Consider the following 18070-nt stretch of genomic DNA (forward strand, 5'->3'; position numbering starts at 1 on the left):
GACCCCTGGCTACTGCGCGAACTGCCATGGCTGACATAAGGTGGCCCACCTGCGGCGACCGATTGGTTGTCTGGGATTACGTACGTACGTCGCTCGTCTCGCTTGCACGCGCAGTTGACACGCTCAACGACAATTCAATATTGACCTGCACAATCACGGGCGTGGCGTCCGTTCTCGTCACTCCGCGCACGGGTCTGGGTCGTGGCACCATTCTGGAGCGCCCGAAGTTGGTATAGACCTTTGCTGAGTCCGCTCATCGTCTCCTGCCCCGCCATGCCGCTTTCTCCGTCACCGTTCCAGGCTGCGGCAGTGCTCGTGGCTGCTTTCGTTCTCCGTGCCATCTACCGCACATGCCTCGCCCGGCTCCCCGAAGACAACATCCCAGGCCCCCCAGCTGACCACTGGTTCATGGGTACGCCCGTTTCAGCCGCTTCCGAATTCACCTCCTGATTTCCTTCAGGACATATGCCTTCCATCTCCACACGTCATAGCTGGAAGGCATGGACTGACTGGGCGACCACCTATGGCTCTGCATATCTTATCAAGTTCCCCATCGAGGTCCGCCGTCCCGATCTGCGGTCCGCAATGACTTCATTTATCTTCCTTGCAGCGACCAGTGATTGTCACCCACGACCCCAAGGCTATACACCATATGCTCATCAAGGACATGGACAATTTCCCCAAGTTCATCACCCCCTCAGCGTGCGTGCTCTGCTTACGTCATGGGGCGAACGCGCTCACGAAATACCACAGCGAATTGCCTTTCCTTCTCGGTCCGGGGGTCCTCACCACTCTTGGCGACCAGCACAAGCGGCAACGGAAGCTCCTCAACCCTGTCTTTTCTTCAGCACATCTCCGCGACATGACCCATATTTTCTACATGGTTGCGCACAGGGTATGTTACACTTGGTCTCTTGCGAAGCCAGGAATCATACTAACGAGGGTCCCACGTAGTTGAACGACGCTATGGGCAAACGCGTCCCTGAGGCTGATCCCGTCAAAGGTATGGACGTCAACGCCTGGATGGCCCGCACCACTCTCGAAATGCTCGGTCAAGCCGGTCTCGGGTATTCGTTTGATAACTTCTCCGAGGACTCCACGGACGAGTTCGCAGAATCTGTGAAGCTGTTCTTGTTAGTTCTACTTTCCTCGTCCCGTGTTCTATCACTCCACTCGATCCCGCATGCTTATTTTGACACCCCCACACCCTCCAGCCCCGTGCTCATGCGGTGCAACGTTCTCCAGCTTTCCACCCAGAAGATGTCCGAGTATCTCTCCACATCCGCCATGCGCCGCTTGTGGCGTATGCTCCCTCTTCCGGACACGAACAAGCTGCTTGACATAAGCGAAACTATGGAGCGCCGCTCGCGGGAGATCATTGCGGAGAAGAAGCGCGCCCTCGAGGGGGGTGACGAAGCGCTCGCGCACGAGATCGGCGAGGGCAAGGATATCATGAGCATCTGCCGTGAGTAGTAGTGCAGCGCGTCATGCACGAAGGACTGACGAGCGCGCGACGCAGTCAAGGCGAACATGGCCGCCACCGAGCACGAGAAGATGAGCGACGACGAGATCATCGCGCAGGTCTCGTACGAAGCCCCTTTCCCGTGTTGCGCACTCCGATACTCAAGCGCTGTTGCCGTTCTAGGACGTTCATCCTCGCGGGCATGGACACGACCTCGAACGCGCTCTCCCGCATCCTCCTCCTCCTCGCGGGCCACCCAGACGTGCAGGACAAGCTCCGGAAGGAGCTCGTCGAAGCCCAAGGCGCCGACCGCTCCGACCTCTCGTACGAGGACCTCGTCAAGCTCCCCTACCTCGACGCCGTCTGCCGCGAGACCCTCCGCCTGCACGCGCCCGTGCCCATCACCGGCCGCATGTGCGTCTCTCCCCCCCTCCTCGCCCCGCCCGCTCTCCTCACTCTCGACCATCGATGCTGACCCCCCTCCCGCTTCCCGCGCGCGCGCGACAGGGCGAGCACGGACACCGCGATCCCGCTCGCGCAGCCGCTCCGCGCGCGCGACGGCCGGCCCGTCCACGAGCTCGCCGTCTCCCGCGGCACGCTCGTCCTCCTGAACCTCCAGGCGAGCAACGTCGACCGCGCGCTCTGGGGCGACGACGCCGCCGCGTGGCGCCCCGAGCGCTGGCTTGCCGCGCTGCCCGCCGCGCTCGAAGGCGCGCGCGTGCCGGGCGTGTACGCGCACCTGTGAGCGCTTTCCCGCGTCCCTCGGGAATCGGACTGACGGCGCGCCGGCGTTCGTTTCGCAGGATGACGTTCTCGGCCGGGTCGACGTCGTGCATGTGAGTGTCCGCCGGTCTCTCGCAGAGGGAGGAGCGTCCGCTGACGGCGTCGCGCGCACAGTGGGTTCAAGTTCTCCCAGGCCGAGATGAGTGCGTGCGCCGTGTGTGTCGGTGAACCTCGCGCCCTTTTCTTACGCGTGTTCTTGCGTCCGTTCCGCAGAGGTCATCCTGGCGACGCTCCTGCCCGTGTTCTCCTTCGCGCTGACGGACAAGGAGGTCACGTGGAACGCGTCGGCCGTCCTGTACCCCACGATGGGCTACGACAGCGACAAGCCCGAGATGCGGCTGTTCGTGAAGGCGATCAAGTCGTGAGGCGGATGGGACTGAGTGGGGTCGAATAGCTGCCTGCCCACTCGATGTCGTGCAGCCAATGATACAGGATAATCATCACAACTCAAACCAGATAGTATGTACCGAACCTCCGCCCCTAGGCGGGAACAGCCTCACTTCCCAGTCCCCCTTCACGGAATGCGCCCCTACGAGCGCACGCCGAAGGAGGAGCGTCCGATTAAAGAGCCACAAGTAATTAAGCCATGAAACGAAACCCTCGTCGCGAAGCATGTTCAACGTCGTGCACCGGTCGTGTTTTTCTATGCCTCCTCCATCTTGCCCTCGCTCGAGCCCCTACCATTCCTCTGCGCCTCGAGTTCGCTGGACTCTCGGGCCTCGGAATCGTACCCGTCCTCGACGGCGGCGGCCTCGTCCTCCCGCGGGAGGATGACGTTGAGCAGCGACGCGACGATGCCCGCGGCCAGGACTGCAGCCGAAACACGGCCGAGGGCAGTCTCGTCAGCTCACGGGGCAGAGGCGGGGAGGAGAGGAAGACGCACAGGGGGTGCTCAGGATGATCGTGATCGAGTTGAAGAGGCCCTGCAGGCCGCTGCTCGGGTTGTCCACGCCGTCGAAGAGGTGCGTGAAGATGCCGGGCACGAGCAGGTCCCCGAGGCCGAAGGAGAGCGCCGCGGCGAGCACGAACCGGTCCCTGCGGGTGAACTCGGCGTAGGAAAGCACGCGTACGCCCGACACCTGTCGTTCAGGGGTCAGTTCTGATGCATGGAGTGAGAACGGTCACACGCTGGGCGTACCGCGACGGTGGCAAAGAGGAAGGTCGTGACACCGCCAAGGACTGGGTTCGGGACTGCATTGGGAGAGGGGACGTGAGTATATGCGCAACGGATAGACAGAAGGAAGCACGTACTGGCGAGGAAGAACCCGGAAATCTTGCCGAGAACGCCGAAGAGGATGAGGAAGGCGCAGCACCAGCGCCCTGCCGAGCGGTTCGCACACCGGGTGATGGCAATAACCCCGTTGTTCTGAGGTGGAACGCGTCAGACATCATGTACGCAAGATGTAAAGCAAAGACGGATAGCGAACCTGAGCGAAGATGGAGAGAGGCGTGACTGTAAAGAGTGCAGAGAGGAACCCGCCAACACCGTCGCTCTACAACGCACATGTTAGCCTGTTACATCGAAACATAGGCAAAAGATGATAAGCACTGACCAGAATCCCTCCTTGGACGCGCGAGTCAAACTCGATGCCGTCTACTGGCAAACGCGAAACTTCAGCCGAGGCCGTGATGTCACCCGTGGCTTCCATTGCCAAGGATACTGTGAAGCAGAGTTAGGGTTTGCCCGCATAACAACGACCGGGCGCATACCGTAGACCGCGAGCACTGTTGCAAATAGACATGAGATACAGGACATCAGGAATCGAGAAGGCGACGAGACTCACTGGGTAGGATAGCAGGCGGGTAGACCGAGATCTTAAATGTGTGTACCCTGTTCGGCGGCATGAGCCCCGAAGGCCGTAAGACCAAACACAACACACTGACCATAGGAACGTGATCACCGGGGACGTCTTAATGCTCGACCCGTCGATGTACCCCGCCGCGCCCGAGACGATGCAGCCGACGGCGAGGCCGACGATGATGCTGATGTTCTTCAAGAAAGGCGAGCCGAAGAGTTCCGTGAGGATGATGCTGATGAAGGACAGGAAACCGAGGCCGATGAACTCCGGCGAGCCCCAGGGGAGCGGCCGCGGGGCGAGGGTCGTCGGGCAGAGCTCGAAGATGCCGCTGGTGGGGAAGTTCTGGCACCCGTTCGAGCCGCCGCCCCAGTTGGGGACGCCTGAGCTGCCCACAAGCGAGGCGCCGATGAGCAGAATGACAGTGCCTGTAGATCATATCAACGCATGTTCTACGATGGAAAGGATGGGTCATGCGTACCCGTTACGATGGGAGGGAATATGCGCTTGAGAATACGCGGGGGGACGAAGGCTAGACCGATTTCGAGGAAGGCACAGATGAGAGACGTTCCTGTATGCAGTTGCATTCGTGAGCGCAAACTCGACGGACAACGAGAGGCTCCACGGACCCAGGAGTTTTCCGTATGCATCCGGGCATGCGTCCCGAGTGACGGTCCCGTCTGAAGCGGTGGTAGACGAACAAGTGCCGTCGGAATACATGGCGTCGAAGATCTTGCATGATATTCAGCAAATGAGAGATGGCGACATAAAACGAGCTTACGGCATTCGCGGTGGATAGAGTAGAGAAACTCGTCCCGACAACTGCACCCATCGTCAGAAGGCGAAGGGGAAACGGCGCTATGGAAGATGCGCACCTGAAATGAGCCCTGTTCCGAGGTAGTATCCACCGAAGAGCGGGATGCGCGAGAGCTGCACCAAACTCAAAATGCCTGGGCCGTGTATTCAGGACGTAATTGCGAGGGCAAACAAAGAACCGCCTACCAGCTCCGATCAGAGACGCCGAGATCATATACGCCGACGTCGCACTATCGAGGCTGAGGGCGCTTGCGAAGATGATGGGCGGGGTAATGAGACCTGTCCGATAGAGTGAGCCATCGCTCACACCGCACCTCAAGGCAGGGTATCGTTCGTACCAGCGAGCATGGCAAGTGCATGTTGGAAGCCGGTGAAGATTGCCAAGAGAAGGGGGAGTTCTGCATCCAGTGCATAGAAGGGCGGGGGGCGCCGGGAGCGCTTGGAGAACGGGAGGGAGGGGAGGCACAGCCAGGCGTAGTCGTAATCTCCGATCCACCCGTGTCGAGTGGTGAGCTTGCGCTTGGCAAGGGCGGCGCGAGACCGAAGGCCTTGCTTGGGTGAGGAGGAGTCTGGTGAGGAGGTCGCCTTGGGCTGGGAGTCGTTCATGGCGTCGGAGGGCGCCGCGGCTGGGCGGCGAGGAGAGATGCAGGGGCGGCAGCAGCTTCGAGCTTCGAGCTGCGTGGAATACTTAAGGGTGGACGTGATCCGCCCACGCCCGCGAAGCACACCCGCGAGGGTGGGCCCAGGGCGTTACCCACGTCGTGCCATCTGTGAGACGCCGCGCGGCGTGACCGGCCTCGCCGCCCCATATGGCGGATCTGCTGCAGCGACCAACCCCCGGGCGTGTCAGTGTGGCCCTGGAGAGTTGGGCAGAGCTAGACAGAGACAGCGCAGCATGATCGTTCCGATGGCGAGACAGCGACCGGCGGAGAGGCGGCGGGGGCGGCGGAGGTGGCAAGAGCGTCCAGGCCCCCGACCACTCCGAGGCGCACATCGATATAAGTGTGCAGAAGCTGGCAAAAGGTCACATCCGATCAGCTTCGGGCTTACATATGTACAAGTGACAGGCTTCTTCAGGGCTCCATCTTACCGCATCCCGGACATGCGCACGCTGCTTTCGCAATCGCAAGCGGGAACGAAGAGAGGATCACTCTGCACATCCGGAGGAGAACCGTTATGGCGGAGATCGAAACCAGAGAGCGCCGAAGTCCTGCCGAGATTGCAATCGAACGCCACGATGTGCCAACGTAACTCACCTCCGAGCGCTTAGGTTGCTCAGTCGGAATGCGTGGGCGACAGTTCATAGCCAGCTTTGGCAGAATGAAGCTGTCGGGCCACGCACATGCGGGTATTTCAAGTGGTAACCTCTCTACTTGTTCCCATCTCACCAGGGTTTCCCTTCTCACGGAACTCCATACAATCAGCCCTGCCCAATGTGTCAGCCATCAACGTTTGTAAAGGGCGTGGAATCAAGCTGCCAGAGAAAGATCATCCGAAGCTAGCAGTATTCTTTCGGAACATCATACCGCACGCCCCTGAAGCAATTTGAATGTCTATACAGCGTGCCCGCTCGCACTGGTTGCGATAGGTGGCCCGCAGGAGCGCACCCTGGTGGATGACCCGGTGCTTCTTGTCTCGAGGGGGCACAGGCCTGCAGTTTTCCCGAAAGATTTCGAGGCTTCTCGCAGGACTGGGTCGGCACACCTCGCCGCGCCTTCTCGCCCATTCCTCGTGCCTCGCCCGCCGCAGCCTAGTCCTTACCCTATGTAGGCGAGTCTCGTGGTGACGCGCGCGCGACGGCTCGACGAGGGGTCCGGGGAGAGACCTGGGGAAACCCAACGCGTCAGGGACCTCCACTACTAATCACGTCCCCGTTGCCCTTCGTCGCGAGTGGCGACTTGCGCACTGCGCAGCGCGACTGTATTCAATGATCGCAATCTCGGGGGGAAACACGCGACCGCGTGCACACACCATTTCTCATGATGTTCGCTAGAAGGCGCCGTGCTCTAACTTGGCCAGACCGTGATATATTGATAGCCGACGGCCCCCACGGGGATCACATAATACCGGGAGAGAGAAAACGGAGGCTGCAATAGGCAGAAGCGCCGCGCGGGAACGGAAACCTCGAGCTCGGAGAGATCCGGCACACCCGGCGCTCGACGAACCACAACCTTCGCGGCGGCAGCTCACTTGCGCTCGGCGCCTGCGAAGAGCGAAGACGGACGACGGAAGAAGTTAGGTCGACTATTATCATGATGATGTTTTCAGAGCAGGTGATCTACATACAAGAAGAGTGATGAGCGGTACACATAGATCTACAGAACGCCCCGATACAGTCAAGCAAAGTCCCTTCCGAGAATAGCATAGTACATCTCCCACCAGAAGACCGGAGTCTGGCGAGGGGACCCGACCGTCAACGCAGTCATGGTGCGGCGCGGGCCGGCTCCCCGCCGACACGCGCATTCAATAAGTTACCATAACACGCGGCCTCCACCGCCCCGGAGCCCGACGGACAGCGCGACCGTGTCAGAGATCCCGGTATCGCCGCGCCGCCGTCAGTCAGCGGTCAGCGGTCAGCAGTCAGCTAGACCCGCATGCTGTTGTCGAACTGCTTCTGCTTCGAGTCGGAAGGCCTCTGCAGGGGACGCGGCCGTGTCAGAACCGTCAGCCCCAGGTACGATCTATCAACGGGCGGACTGAACAACACGCACCGGCAGGTCGTCGAGCTCCAGGTCGGTGTCTTTGTCCGTCTGCCGGAGGACCTCGACCCGGATGGTATCGGTCTGGGAGGTGGCGGGGAGCCGGAAGGAGTGCGCGTTCGAGCTGCCGCTCGTGACGTGGGCGGATGAGGAGGTTTTGCCGCCGGACGGGAGCCGGCGGTTGTTGAGGACGGCGACCAGGCAGTTTGAATAGCTGCGGTTTCGAGAGATGGCGCATCAGCAAGCGCCGCGCGGTGCGACGGGAGAAGATGACTCACAGCTTCCCGAAGATAGCGGTACTGTGCGGCGTGGAACGGGTCAGCGCGTGGTGCTGGACGTGGGGAGATGGACACGTACGGAGGTACAACGAATGTGGAGTGGTTCTGTGGGTGGGGAGCATGAGGCTCAAGGCACGCGTACTGGCAGTCGTCAACGTACGGGAAAACCAAGGTAAAGGCCCAGTGCGATGATCGCGACGCCAGCTGTTGCAACAGGGTGGGTAGCAATTCAGCCCGGTAAGTTGAGCCGCGTACCAGTGAGCATGTTGGTCTCGACTGTGATCCGCACGATGCGATCGATGGTGCTCTTTGCGGATATAGTTCTCGAGCGCGAACGAATGAGCTGCTCGGAGGAAAACAGTCAGTGCATATCACACACAAAAACAGCTAGACTCAGTACCGTGAAGCTCATGACTGCGGTAATCAGAATATCGGCGACGACGCTGGCAACGAGCCAAGTCTAATATCACTCTCGTTAGCGCAAGTGGGATCCGTGTGTATAGTTTCGAGGACTGACTGTCTGTTCTGCCACCTCTTCAATGCCGATCAACGAGAGCTTGTGACCTTTGAACGCCTATCGTCGTCATAAGTATTGGACGAGTACAGAGCGTGCTGTCAGCGCACCTTGACCGCAGTAGCGATTCCGGCACCGCACTGGGTGAGAGAGACCTAATATTCGTGGATGATGAGTCGATCGCAAGTGCCGAGGCAGAAGTTGGCGCACCAAGAAAATAAAGACAGGGAAAATGAGGGACTTGGACAGGATCCAGATGCGCCAGCAGTAGAATGTCTGGACAACCGTGGCTATGACGGCGTCGAGGAAGGGCACATCCCACGAATTGATGAAGGTGTCGTCGAGCGTCGCCAGTTCCCAAATCCGAAGACGAACCAATGGAACGCGTCGGCGGTAACCAGCGCGGTCTGCAGCACGTCCAGCAGGAAAAGGCCGTACACTAGAAGGGTTACGTCAAGGTCATTCAGGTAATCAGACAGGTTATTGAGGCTACCTAGAAACCTGATCGCCCGCTGGTCCGTGTCCTTGAAGGTCAAATGGTAGAAATCTGAGAAGGGCGGCGATAAGGATCGAATTAACGGTTAGCGGCCCTGCTTACACGTCTGCACCAGCAGAATGCCCATGAATCCCCAGTTGAGGCAAATCCCGAGCATCTAATGATAGGCAACGAGGCATTAGAGCGTGCATAGAACCGGTACGTTGACGATTCACCGTCGGCCCCGTTCTATGATGCACGGCGTCAGGTCGTGGCGGGTAAGCGCACAGAAACGTGTCACTCACATGAACGCAATGTCGGATGGGATCGCGGGAAGGGCGGTCTGGTTAGCCATGGTTGCGCGCGGTGGTGCAAGTGCAGCTGGGGGCGCGGGCACTCTGGCTGGAGACGGCGACTACAGCAGCGCTCTAGAACACGCGCAGTCTATAAGTACTTCCGGATCCACGCGGGGCGCCGCTGGTTCTGGGCATGGGAACTCCGGTGCAATGGGAAATCGGCGGCTTCGTGGCACAGATTGCGCGTTCGGGAAGAGCGCCCAAAGAGTGGTCGGGGGACGGGCTGCGGGAGAAGGTTGGGTCGGAGCGGGTGTGGGACGGGTGTTCCCATGCGAAGGAGGGCTGTGTGGCGGGGGGCGTGAATGAATGTCAAGATAGACAAGCCCTGGTCGCACCTCGTGAGTCGTACATGCTGGTGCGGCGTCAACGTTCGATCTGCTCGACGTATTGTCGGTTGGTGAATCGAGGTGAGAACCCACAGAACCGCTCCTGGATCAGAGGAGAGAAGATGCAGAGTCGTGGCATCCGCGTTTCAGTCGCGGCTTTCGAGGACCTGAACAGGGTTCATTTCAACCTTGAGTTTGTGTCACTCGTCACGGATGAAGTTTCTCGGCAAGGACGGTCACGGCCACAGAGCGCTTGTCTCGCCAGTCACGCGCGCAGTCACTCGTTTTGCAGGAAACAGCGCGCATGCGGCCAAGCAGGCGTGTTCCGCCGAGGTTCCTGCTTCCATAGCTCCCCATCTGCCACGCCCTCAGTCACAGCGATTCTGCCGAGCACCCTCGGGTCTGCATATGGTATCTACTCATCCCTTCGCTCGTCTAGGCAGCTCGGGACTTAGCCGAATTCGACGAAGGACTCGCCCCAACGTGTCTCGCCCCGGCCCGTCTGCGGCTTCTTGATACTGATCATAACGGACCCAGTGTCTGCGTCCCCGCGTGCCAGCGGCGCAGAAGCGTGGGAGAACCGCCCAGTAATGGACATCCCCCGAGTTCCGAGCACGTCCTCGCGCACATACATATACTGTATGCTCCTCAATTCCATGCTCTCCATCCGTTCCCCTCCATCCACAGCACATCCCATAGACGACACTCTCGCACTTCATCATGGCCATCGAATTGACCCCCTTCCCCTTCCCCCCTCCGCCGATGCAAGCAAGTTCAACGAATTTGGGAGGGAGGTCAAGGGTGTCCACCCTGGCGAGATGTCAGATGAACAACTCAAGGAGATCCATGATCTCTTGTACAAGGTGCGCCTATGCTGTTGTCAACGATCATAAGATGGTCTCTCAATCATAGGTCAACAGCACAGCGTGCTCCTTTTCCGGGACGTGGAACTCACTCCCGAGCAGCAATACGCTTTGACCAAGGCGTGTATATGGGCGTTTACTTCATTTACCGCGCCTCTAATGTGATCTCTATAGGCCTTCGATCCGTCCTCTGAGAACTATGGGCACGGGAACAACAAGACCGAAGCCGACAAGAAGTCCATCCTCCACCCCGACCTCAAGACCATCCCCCGCGTGCCCCAGGTACAACTCATCGGCAACGGCACCGTCTACAACCACGAGGGGCTCGCCGAGGCCAAGCTCAAGCACCCCTCGCACATCACCTTCCACAAGACGCGCGTTTCCGAGGAAGACACTGAGAAAGGCTTCACGCGCTTCTACCGTTGGCACATCGACGCCGCGCTCTACAACCTCAGCCCGCCGCGCGTGACGACGCTGTACGGCAAGATCGTGCCCAAGGGCCCGCACCAGACCGTGCGCTACGACGACGGCACCGGCGACGAGCTCGAGGTCCCCCTCGGCACGACCGCGTTCGTCAGCGGCCGGACGATGTTCAACCTCCTGCCCCCCGAGCTCAAGAGCGTCGTCGTCCGCGCCCGCGTCAAGTACAACCCGCACCCGTACGTGTGGATGGCTCCCGCGCACGCGCTCCCCACCGGGCTCGGCATCATGTCCGAGGGCCTCGAAATGCCGAACGACGACCTCCCGCCCTGGGAGGAGGCCAAGATCAAGGTCTATCCGATCGTGCGTGTCCGCTCCTTTCGGGCTTTCTGCTCGTCGCGTTGTCCCCCCTCCGTCCCGATCGGCATGCTGATGCGCCGGGTGCGCGCGCTCGACAGCTGTGGAAGAACCCCGTCACGGGCGAGCTGCACTTCCAGGTCCACCCGTGCGGTGTGCGCGAGCTCTTCATCGATCCGCTCCCGGCAGGCGCCTCGCGCGACGGCGCGCTCTATCCCGACGGCGCCCACCTGACGGACCTGAAGGAGGTCCGGGACCTGCTGTACAAGATGCAGCGCCCTGCGATCGCGCCCTCGGTACGCTGGCTTCTTGTTCTTTTCGAGTCGCGCTGACCCGATTCTGTGCCACGGCAGATGGTCTACCCCCACGACTGGCGCGAGAACGACTTGGTGCTGTTCCACAACCGCGGCGTGCTCCACTCGGTCGTCGGCGCGTTCAAGCCGGACCAGGTCCGCGCGTTCCACCAGTGCAACCTCGCTGCGTCCGACGAGCCGGTGGGGCCTACCGCCGAGGACGTGGCCCAGTACGCGTGAGTGGGGGGCGCGTTGGCGGAGTGCGTTCGTCAGATTGAGGCGGTAGAACATCACATTGTACAGTAGTGCATGCGTTCATCGGGTTTCAAACCAATGTTTTCGACAGCGAGCGCGACCGATGTGGAAGTGTGAGTTGAATGTACCACGATAGATCGACCTTTGGCGTGCAATGTCACGTCAGCTTGGGGACAGTGGAGCTGCGAGGTGTAATTGAATGAACTCTTGCGGCGTTCTAAGTACACGCCGATGAGCCGCGCGGGAGACTTTCAATCTGGGAGACCGGCCGAAATGTACACCTGGTTTTGACCATGGCGCTACCGTTTCGTTTGTTGAGGTGATACCCCACTCAATCCCTTGCGCAACACCGCGCCCTTGCGCTGTCCGAGTAATCATGCGGGACGTGGCCAATGTGAGTCCTATCCCAAGCGTGAGTACTTGAGTGGCAAGTGACCCCTCTGCGGCCGACGACGCGCGCAACCTCAGACGCACCTGCTCGCGCTCTCGCGCATCATCTCGGCCTTCGCCTCGTTCTTGTCGAATTCGACGTCCTCCGCGGTGATAGTGCGCGCGGACAACTGGTCCAAGTACTGAGTACTGAGTGCTTGCGTTGGTCATGCAAGTAAGCATTCCTGGGATCACCTGGGGCTGCAAACCGGGCGTTCAGTAGCCTACGGACACTTGGCTTGGCTGCAAACCTATGGGCTTAAATCCAATCTCCACCACCATGACCGATTGCTGTCCGTAGTATTAACATTAGCTGATGTACCTTCGCAAGTGATGTCTACTGGCGGAGATTTTATGGTAGTGTAGTGCAGATGCATTAACTGATATCGGACCATACTGTACATGACCTCGCCCAGTCTATCCATGCAATCTCCGTTCGTGCACGTCGTAATTTGTTGCTGTCTCCGACCACCGAGGTAATATTCAAAGCCATTTACGGTGTAGCCACTACCCGCAGCCTGCATTGTGAGATCCAGACATGGCCGAAGGCGCAGTAACGACCGCCTGACAGGCGGAAAAATAGAAGACAATGTCAAGAGAGAAAGCGTACCACATGCGCGCGCAATCACTAGTTGGCTTCACAAGACCTGGTTTCACCAACCCCTCGTCGAACAAGCATCCCACAGGCGACGTTCCCGGGTGGTATAGAAACGGCGCCACCGAATCGTGACCGGTAGAGCAGAGGAGGAGGAAAGTGAAGAGTGGTATTGTTCTTCGTCGAGGACAAGAACAAGGACGTACTCGAGCGTGCGTCCGACACGTACAGCCTCGCCAGCGCTGCGCCGAGGGCTGCGGGCGCGGCGGCCATTGTCCTCCGCGCTGTGGGCCGCCCCGCGCCGACGGATTACGGATTCAAGGAGGGCGCCCGCCGCTGCGCCCGTGCGTGCTTGAATTGGCGCGAAGCATATGCCAGGGAAGCAGGAGGTTGCGGAGGAGTAAGTGGTCGAGTGGGCGTCGCGTGCGAGGCCTGTGGGGCCCGCTTGCTGGCCAACGACGTCGGGTGTGTATGGTGCGCGCGGGGCGAGTGTGAGCAGATCGGCGGGGAAGGCGCGGGGAACGGAGGAGACGTTGCCGGGCGGACTATATCAATTGTTCGCTGACGTAACAAAGGACGGCGACTCTCGCGCCGAATCCGGAAAAGTCCAATCTCTCGCTCAGGCTTCGCTCAGGCTGCTCTGAAGAGCTCGCTCGCGTCTGTGCCGACGGACACTCCACCTTCCTGTCCTTTACTCTTCCCTCTGCCCTCCCTCCCGTGCTACGTCTCCCTTCCCCTCCCCACGCCCGCCTGCCAATATGGCTCCATCCTTGACAACACCGTCCCCAGTGACGGCTTTCCTCGTTCTCATGCTCTGTGCTCCTGCCCTCTCGCTCTCCCACAATCCCCGCGTTTCTCAACGTCGAAGCCCTCTATGGCGCCGCGGAGCCTCTGTACCAGACCTGGGCTTCTACAACCCAAAAGACAGTGGTGGCTCCATGCTCACGGTCAGTCATTCTTCCTGCGTATCCGTTGCACTACTTCATGGTACCAGAGACTCACCACTTTCCTTGCGTTTCACACAGATCGCGCCCAACACGGGTGGCCTCGGAGAGCCTCTGAATGTCATCGTTTCTGGCAAGTCTAGCAGCGCTGTCCTGGTCGATTCAGAAGAGAACGGTGGATTCCGGAATTACATGCTGTGAGCACCCCGTCCCTCGCGTCCCCCACTTCCCTCAAGTCGCATTCTACTGCGCGCATAGAGCCGTCGGCTTTGCCACCGAGTGTCTAGGACAGCATGCCGGCGACGCGCAAGTTGCGAATCTTGGAGACGGCCATGGTTCCCGTGCGTCAGTTTTCTATCATCCATTCCTCCCTGCCTCAACCCTGCCTCTTGTCTTGCGCTGCAGTCAACGAGACGTCAGAGCTACGGTGGGACTACGGAGACCCGCAACTAGGAACGTGCCAGGAGACTATTAAGGGCGGTAACCACTTCCGGTATTGGGTCCAAGACGGAGACGGCGCAGACAGGTGAGCTCTGGTCCTACGGCCCGCCCCGTGACGCACTTGTAACGAGGGTTATTTTAGTGGCGCGTATTTCCTCGCAACGTCCTACGAGAAGTCGATTGATTGTGAGTAAAGCATCTGTCGCAGAATCAGTGGGAGCAGTGTATTCATAGGATGTTCTCCCTCAGTCGGCCACGATATCATCTTCAATGGGTGAGCACCTTCTGTCATTGTGTCAAACCGGTTGAGCTAAATGTGTCTGCACAGTTACAATCTTGGCCGGTCAGTCCATTCCACCTGGATCCATCACTTCGATGATCATTGACACGCTCACAGCGATTGGCTCGTCGGAAACGCCACAGCACAGTCATCAATTCTCCCGACACTGAACATCACGAACGGCACAACCGTGTCAGGTTCAGTATCTTTTAGTAATTACACATACAAGACGGACGTGCTCTACCTGTCAGGCATCCTGTCCAATAGCACGGATGGGCTCAACCACGCTGGCTCTGTCGGTGGAAATGGTGTTCAAGCCGTGGATGGTCTCGTAGCCGTCCTCACGGTCACAATAACCTCCGTACCAGCAGCAGCATCCAGGTGCGCTACTTTTACTCATGCGACGTTACGCCGGCCAATGAATCTTCCCATAGCGCGCTCCACTCGTTCTCGAGTCCCACATGGCTCTCGTGGACCGCAGTACTCTTCGCCTCCCTCGCCGTATCATTATCGACATAGAGAATACGGCCGAGCCCCCTAGACCACACAGAAGTATCCTCGCCGCTGCCCTGGAGGCGTGCGGACATCGTCGATCCTTGTCTGCGGACGCTCAGGGCTCCAGTTGTGTCATGACCTTTGCTTTGTTGGACAGTTACGTCCGATGCGCCCCCGCTTACTTTGGCTTCTGCTATACCCGGACACCAGTATTTAGTTCGCAATACACCGTGCTCCGGCCCCATGTACATTCGTACTGCCTTGTTCCCGTTCTCGGCTCGTGCACGATAGGTTCCGAGACATCGGCCTGCTTGCTACCACGCCACGACCTCTTATGACGTACTTAGGCTCTCGATGCCACTTCGCTTGCTTTGACTGACAACCTCTGTATCTTTGCACACCTAGACTACTTGCCTGCTTGATGAAAGACATGACCGTCCGGGTTCGATCTCAAGATCTCATGGCTGGGCATTGACGTCACACCTGAAGGCCACGTGCCAGCGAACCATCCAAAGATCAGACTGCAGGCTGCAGATCCTCTAAACTCTCCCCGTGGACATGAACTTCGAAACATCTCCCTTTTCCCTGCTACATAATGGAATCTCCAGTCATGTTGCAGCACCGAAATCCTCAGTTCTCTGGCTCCTGGACGTCTCAGGGCAACCCCAGAACAGCTCTCTACCTGCAGCCGTGGCGCTGGTGGACTTCCTCGGAGTTTCGCTCACCCCGAGCTATCCCTACTTCGACGCTATTTCAACTAAGTACCCAGCAGAAACAAGCAACCCAAGTCGCTTCCTACCTTGGCCTTAACGCGCCAAGCGTTGCACAGTCTCAAGATTTCAATAGCCAAGCATGCACCGCGCTCAGATTCCTTGGCCCGTTGTTCTCTGAGGTGCGGTGCGGGAAGTGAGGTGCTCTCCTCTTCGAGTCCTCCTCGTCCCCTCGCACATACCCCACCAGCCCTCGCTCGGTCCATCACGCCTCGGCCGACAAGCTTGAAGCTCCCGCGGAACTGAGATGCCGCATCTTCGTTCCTTCAAGTTCTCTTGGACCTCCTTTTGGAGCCGTGACGATGAGGAGCGGAACGTTCCCGCTGCGGGCTTCCACAACCCGAACGACTATGGTGGGAGCATGCTTGCGGTGAGTGCACCTTGCCACCTTGCGCCTGTGGCAAACGGTCAGGATAGTTCCCCGACTGACCGGCTTTGGTCCTGGCCCAGATCGCTCCGAACACTGGGGGACTTGGGGAGCCTTTGAACGTCATCGTCTCAGGCCACTCCGATGAGGCCGTCCTGGTGGATCAAGAGATCGGCAGAGGGTTTAGGAGCTACATGGTGTGAGCACCTTGTCATCCGTGGCACGTCTCTCTCTTATGCTGTGGGGCTCCGGCGGTCAGAGCTGTCGGGTTTGCGTCGGAGTGTCTGGGCCAGCATTCGGGAAACCCACAAACTGCAAATTTGGGCGATGGAGACGGCATGCGTGCGTCTTGACACCGATGCGACCACTACTCGAATGTTGACAGGAAGGTCGTTAAATAGAGAATGAGACGGCAGTGCTCAGATATCATTATGGCGACCCGGTGCTTGGGACATGCAAAGAGTCGATCCAGGGAGGCAACCATTTCCGCTACTGGGCCCAGGAGGGTGCGGAGAGAAACAGGTGTGCCCTGCTTTCGGTCGAGCTGGTCCCCAGACTGATATGTGATGTTGGTTATCAGTGGAGCGTACTTCCTCGCGACCTCCGAGGAGAAGTCTATCAACTGTGAGTTACAAACATTCCCGTTTTAAGGCACGCGAGACGGATCCTAATGGTGGCCTTCGCAGTCGGGCACGATATCGTTTTCAACGGGTGAGCGTAAGATTCAAACGTTCTCTGCATTCGGCGCTCATGGGAGGCACTCATGTAGATACAACGTCGGGCGGTAAGCCGTTTGCAAAGCTCACGACACGCTTTTAATGCTGACTCTACGCAACCTCAAGAGATTGGCTGGTCGGAAACGCTACTGCTCAGTCATCAGTTATACCCACCCTCAACCTCACGAACGGCACCACGTACGCGGGCAGCATCTCATACAACAACTACACGTACTACACAGAAGCGATATACCTCTCCGGCATCCTCCAGAACAGCTCAAACGGCGTGAATCACGCGTTCAGCGTCGGCACGGACTCCATGTCTCCGGTAGACGGCCTCGTCGCTGTGCTAACTGTGAAGATCACTGCAACACCGTCTTCATCCGATACGTGAGCCTCGTTTTCCACCACCGATTCGCTATCTACTGAGAATACGAAAAACCAGCCGCGCGGCGTACCCGCTCGCAAGACCAACCTGGTTACTTGTGACTGCTCTTCTTTTCGGGTCTCTAGCATTATCTACGTCGATATAGAGCATGTCCTCGCCTTCACGCTTCACAGACTCGCACAGGATTGTCCACAGGCTCATGAGTATGCAACGGATCTGCTCAATAATAGATTGACCTCGCTTCGTTTCAAGCTTCGTCATCTGGTCCTGGGCCTTCTCCTTTCAGGGAGACACAAGCCCCAGCATACTTTCCGGATACAAGTGGGATTACAAGGCCCGTCAAACGCCCATCTGGCCTTCACGCCGTCGCCTCCTGCGAGTTGTTGCTGATACGGTGGTCCGGCGCGACAGAATGGCGTTCGCGGCTGGCACATGCGTGCATCTCGGGTTCAAGTCTGCGTAGCCGGAGGTGAGTGCGTAGATCAGACAGTCTCCGGCATATTGGCTGCTGACTTATTCGCACGTATCGGCGTCCATCACACTCAGCCTCAATTCAATTAGTGAGTGTTCCAGCAGCGTTTCCCACCGTGTCCCCGACTGAACACAAGGTCAACACTCCCGGCTCGCAGGATGCACCTCATACCATCTATTTTCATCCACCTGCGGTTCCCGCTTCATCGGCTTTCGGCAATATAGCAAAGGGCCCCGCCGAAAATACCTGCCAACCCGGTCATCATGTGGTGGATATTGGAGGCGCTGGGCTTGCTCACCACTGCACTGGTAACCTGGAGCGCCCTTGTGTCTCGTGGAGTGATTGGACATCGCGCGTCTGGACTGGCCGAAAGTTCAGTCTTTATCCGATGCAAGTCGAGCCCCGTGTATGAAGAGATACGGCGGGCCTCGCTGTGCGGACCAACTGCGGGTATTTGGGATCGTTCGCACTTCTAGGCTC

At 58.9% G+C, this 18070-nt stretch overlaps 7 protein-coding genes across 7 annotated transcripts; 4 read left to right on the forward strand and 3 right to left on the reverse strand.

Moving 5' to 3' along the window:
* Positions 1–273: 273 nt before the first annotated feature.
* Positions 274–2610, forward strand: BXZ73DRAFT_101565 (cytochrome P450; the record flags this gene model as incomplete). The annotated part of the gene is made up of 12 exons (XM_048014948.1): positions 274–412; positions 461–558; positions 611–702; positions 754–895; positions 955–1133; positions 1215–1465; positions 1520–1586; positions 1646–1876; positions 1970–2203; positions 2266–2298; positions 2360–2388; positions 2459–2610. The coding sequence occupies 12 exons, from the start codon at positions 274–276 to the stop codon at positions 2608–2610; spliced, it is 1647 nt and encodes a 548-aa protein (XP_047877715.1).
* Positions 2611–2888: 278 nt separating this feature from the next.
* BXZ73DRAFT_101566 (xanthine/uracil permease) lies at positions 2889–5463 on the reverse strand (the record flags this gene model as incomplete). Its single annotated transcript, XM_048014949.1, has 15 exons — positions 2889–3055; positions 3129–3324; positions 3384–3436; positions 3497–3611; positions 3673–3738; positions 3799–3905; positions 3956–3970; positions 4030–4076; positions 4130–4469; positions 4523–4612; positions 4671–4773; positions 4823–4863; positions 4917–4991; positions 5044–5136; positions 5196–5463. 15 exons carry the CDS (start codon positions 5461–5463, stop codon positions 2889–2891), a joined length of 1776 nt encoding a protein of 591 aa, XP_047877716.1.
* Positions 5464–7441: 1978 nt separating this feature from the next.
* Positions 7442–9178, reverse strand: BXZ73DRAFT_101567 (uncharacterized protein; the record flags this gene model as incomplete). The annotated part of the gene is made up of 14 exons (XM_048014950.1): positions 7442–7492; positions 7569–7770; positions 7835–7855; positions 7914–7939; positions 7995–8038; positions 8090–8177; positions 8235–8294; positions 8352–8408; positions 8459–8503; positions 8559–8755; positions 8842–8895; positions 8947–9001; positions 9060–9072; positions 9129–9178. 14 exons carry the CDS (start codon positions 9176–9178, stop codon positions 7442–7444), a joined length of 963 nt encoding a protein of 320 aa, XP_047877717.1.
* A 983-nt stretch (positions 9179–10161) lies between these two features.
* Positions 10162–11678, forward strand: BXZ73DRAFT_90088 (Clavaminate synthase-like protein; the record flags this gene model as incomplete). Its single annotated transcript, XM_048025501.1, has 5 exons — positions 10162–10368; positions 10426–10488; positions 10543–11151; positions 11247–11441; positions 11499–11678. 5 exons carry the CDS (start codon positions 10162–10164, stop codon positions 11676–11678), a joined length of 1254 nt encoding a protein of 417 aa, XP_047877718.1.
* A 346-nt stretch (positions 11679–12024) lies between these two features.
* BXZ73DRAFT_77683 (uncharacterized protein) lies at positions 12025–12990 on the reverse strand (the record flags this gene model as incomplete). Its single annotated transcript, XM_048022715.1, has 4 exons — positions 12025–12094; positions 12168–12279; positions 12445–12686; positions 12947–12990. 4 exons carry the CDS (start codon positions 12988–12990, stop codon positions 12025–12027), a joined length of 468 nt encoding a protein of 155 aa, XP_047877719.1.
* Positions 12991–13475: 485 nt separating this feature from the next.
* Positions 13476–14901, forward strand: BXZ73DRAFT_47154 (uncharacterized protein; the record flags this gene model as incomplete). The annotated part of the gene is made up of 9 exons (XM_048019827.1): positions 13476–13664; positions 13743–13858; positions 13920–14002; positions 14067–14187; positions 14245–14288; positions 14352–14376; positions 14431–14445; positions 14500–14763; positions 14817–14901. 9 exons carry the CDS (start codon positions 13476–13478, stop codon positions 14899–14901), a joined length of 942 nt encoding a protein of 313 aa, XP_047877720.1.
* A 993-nt stretch (positions 14902–15894) lies between these two features.
* On the forward strand, positions 15895–17124 carry BXZ73DRAFT_101570 (uncharacterized protein; the record flags this gene model as incomplete). The annotated part of the gene is made up of 8 exons (XM_048014951.1): positions 15895–16017; positions 16098–16213; positions 16274–16356; positions 16416–16536; positions 16595–16638; positions 16701–16725; positions 16784–16798; positions 16857–17124. The coding sequence occupies 8 exons, from the start codon at positions 15895–15897 to the stop codon at positions 17122–17124; spliced, it is 795 nt and encodes a 264-aa protein (XP_047877721.1).
* Positions 17125–18070: the final 946 nt, after the last annotated feature.

Source organism: Epithele typhae (assembly GCF_022376455.1).
Source record: "Epithele typhae strain CBS 203.58 chromosome Unknown BXZ73scaffold_25, whole genome shotgun sequence".
NCBI lineage: Eukaryota > Fungi > Basidiomycota > Agaricomycetes > Polyporales > Epitheliaceae > Epithele > Epithele typhae.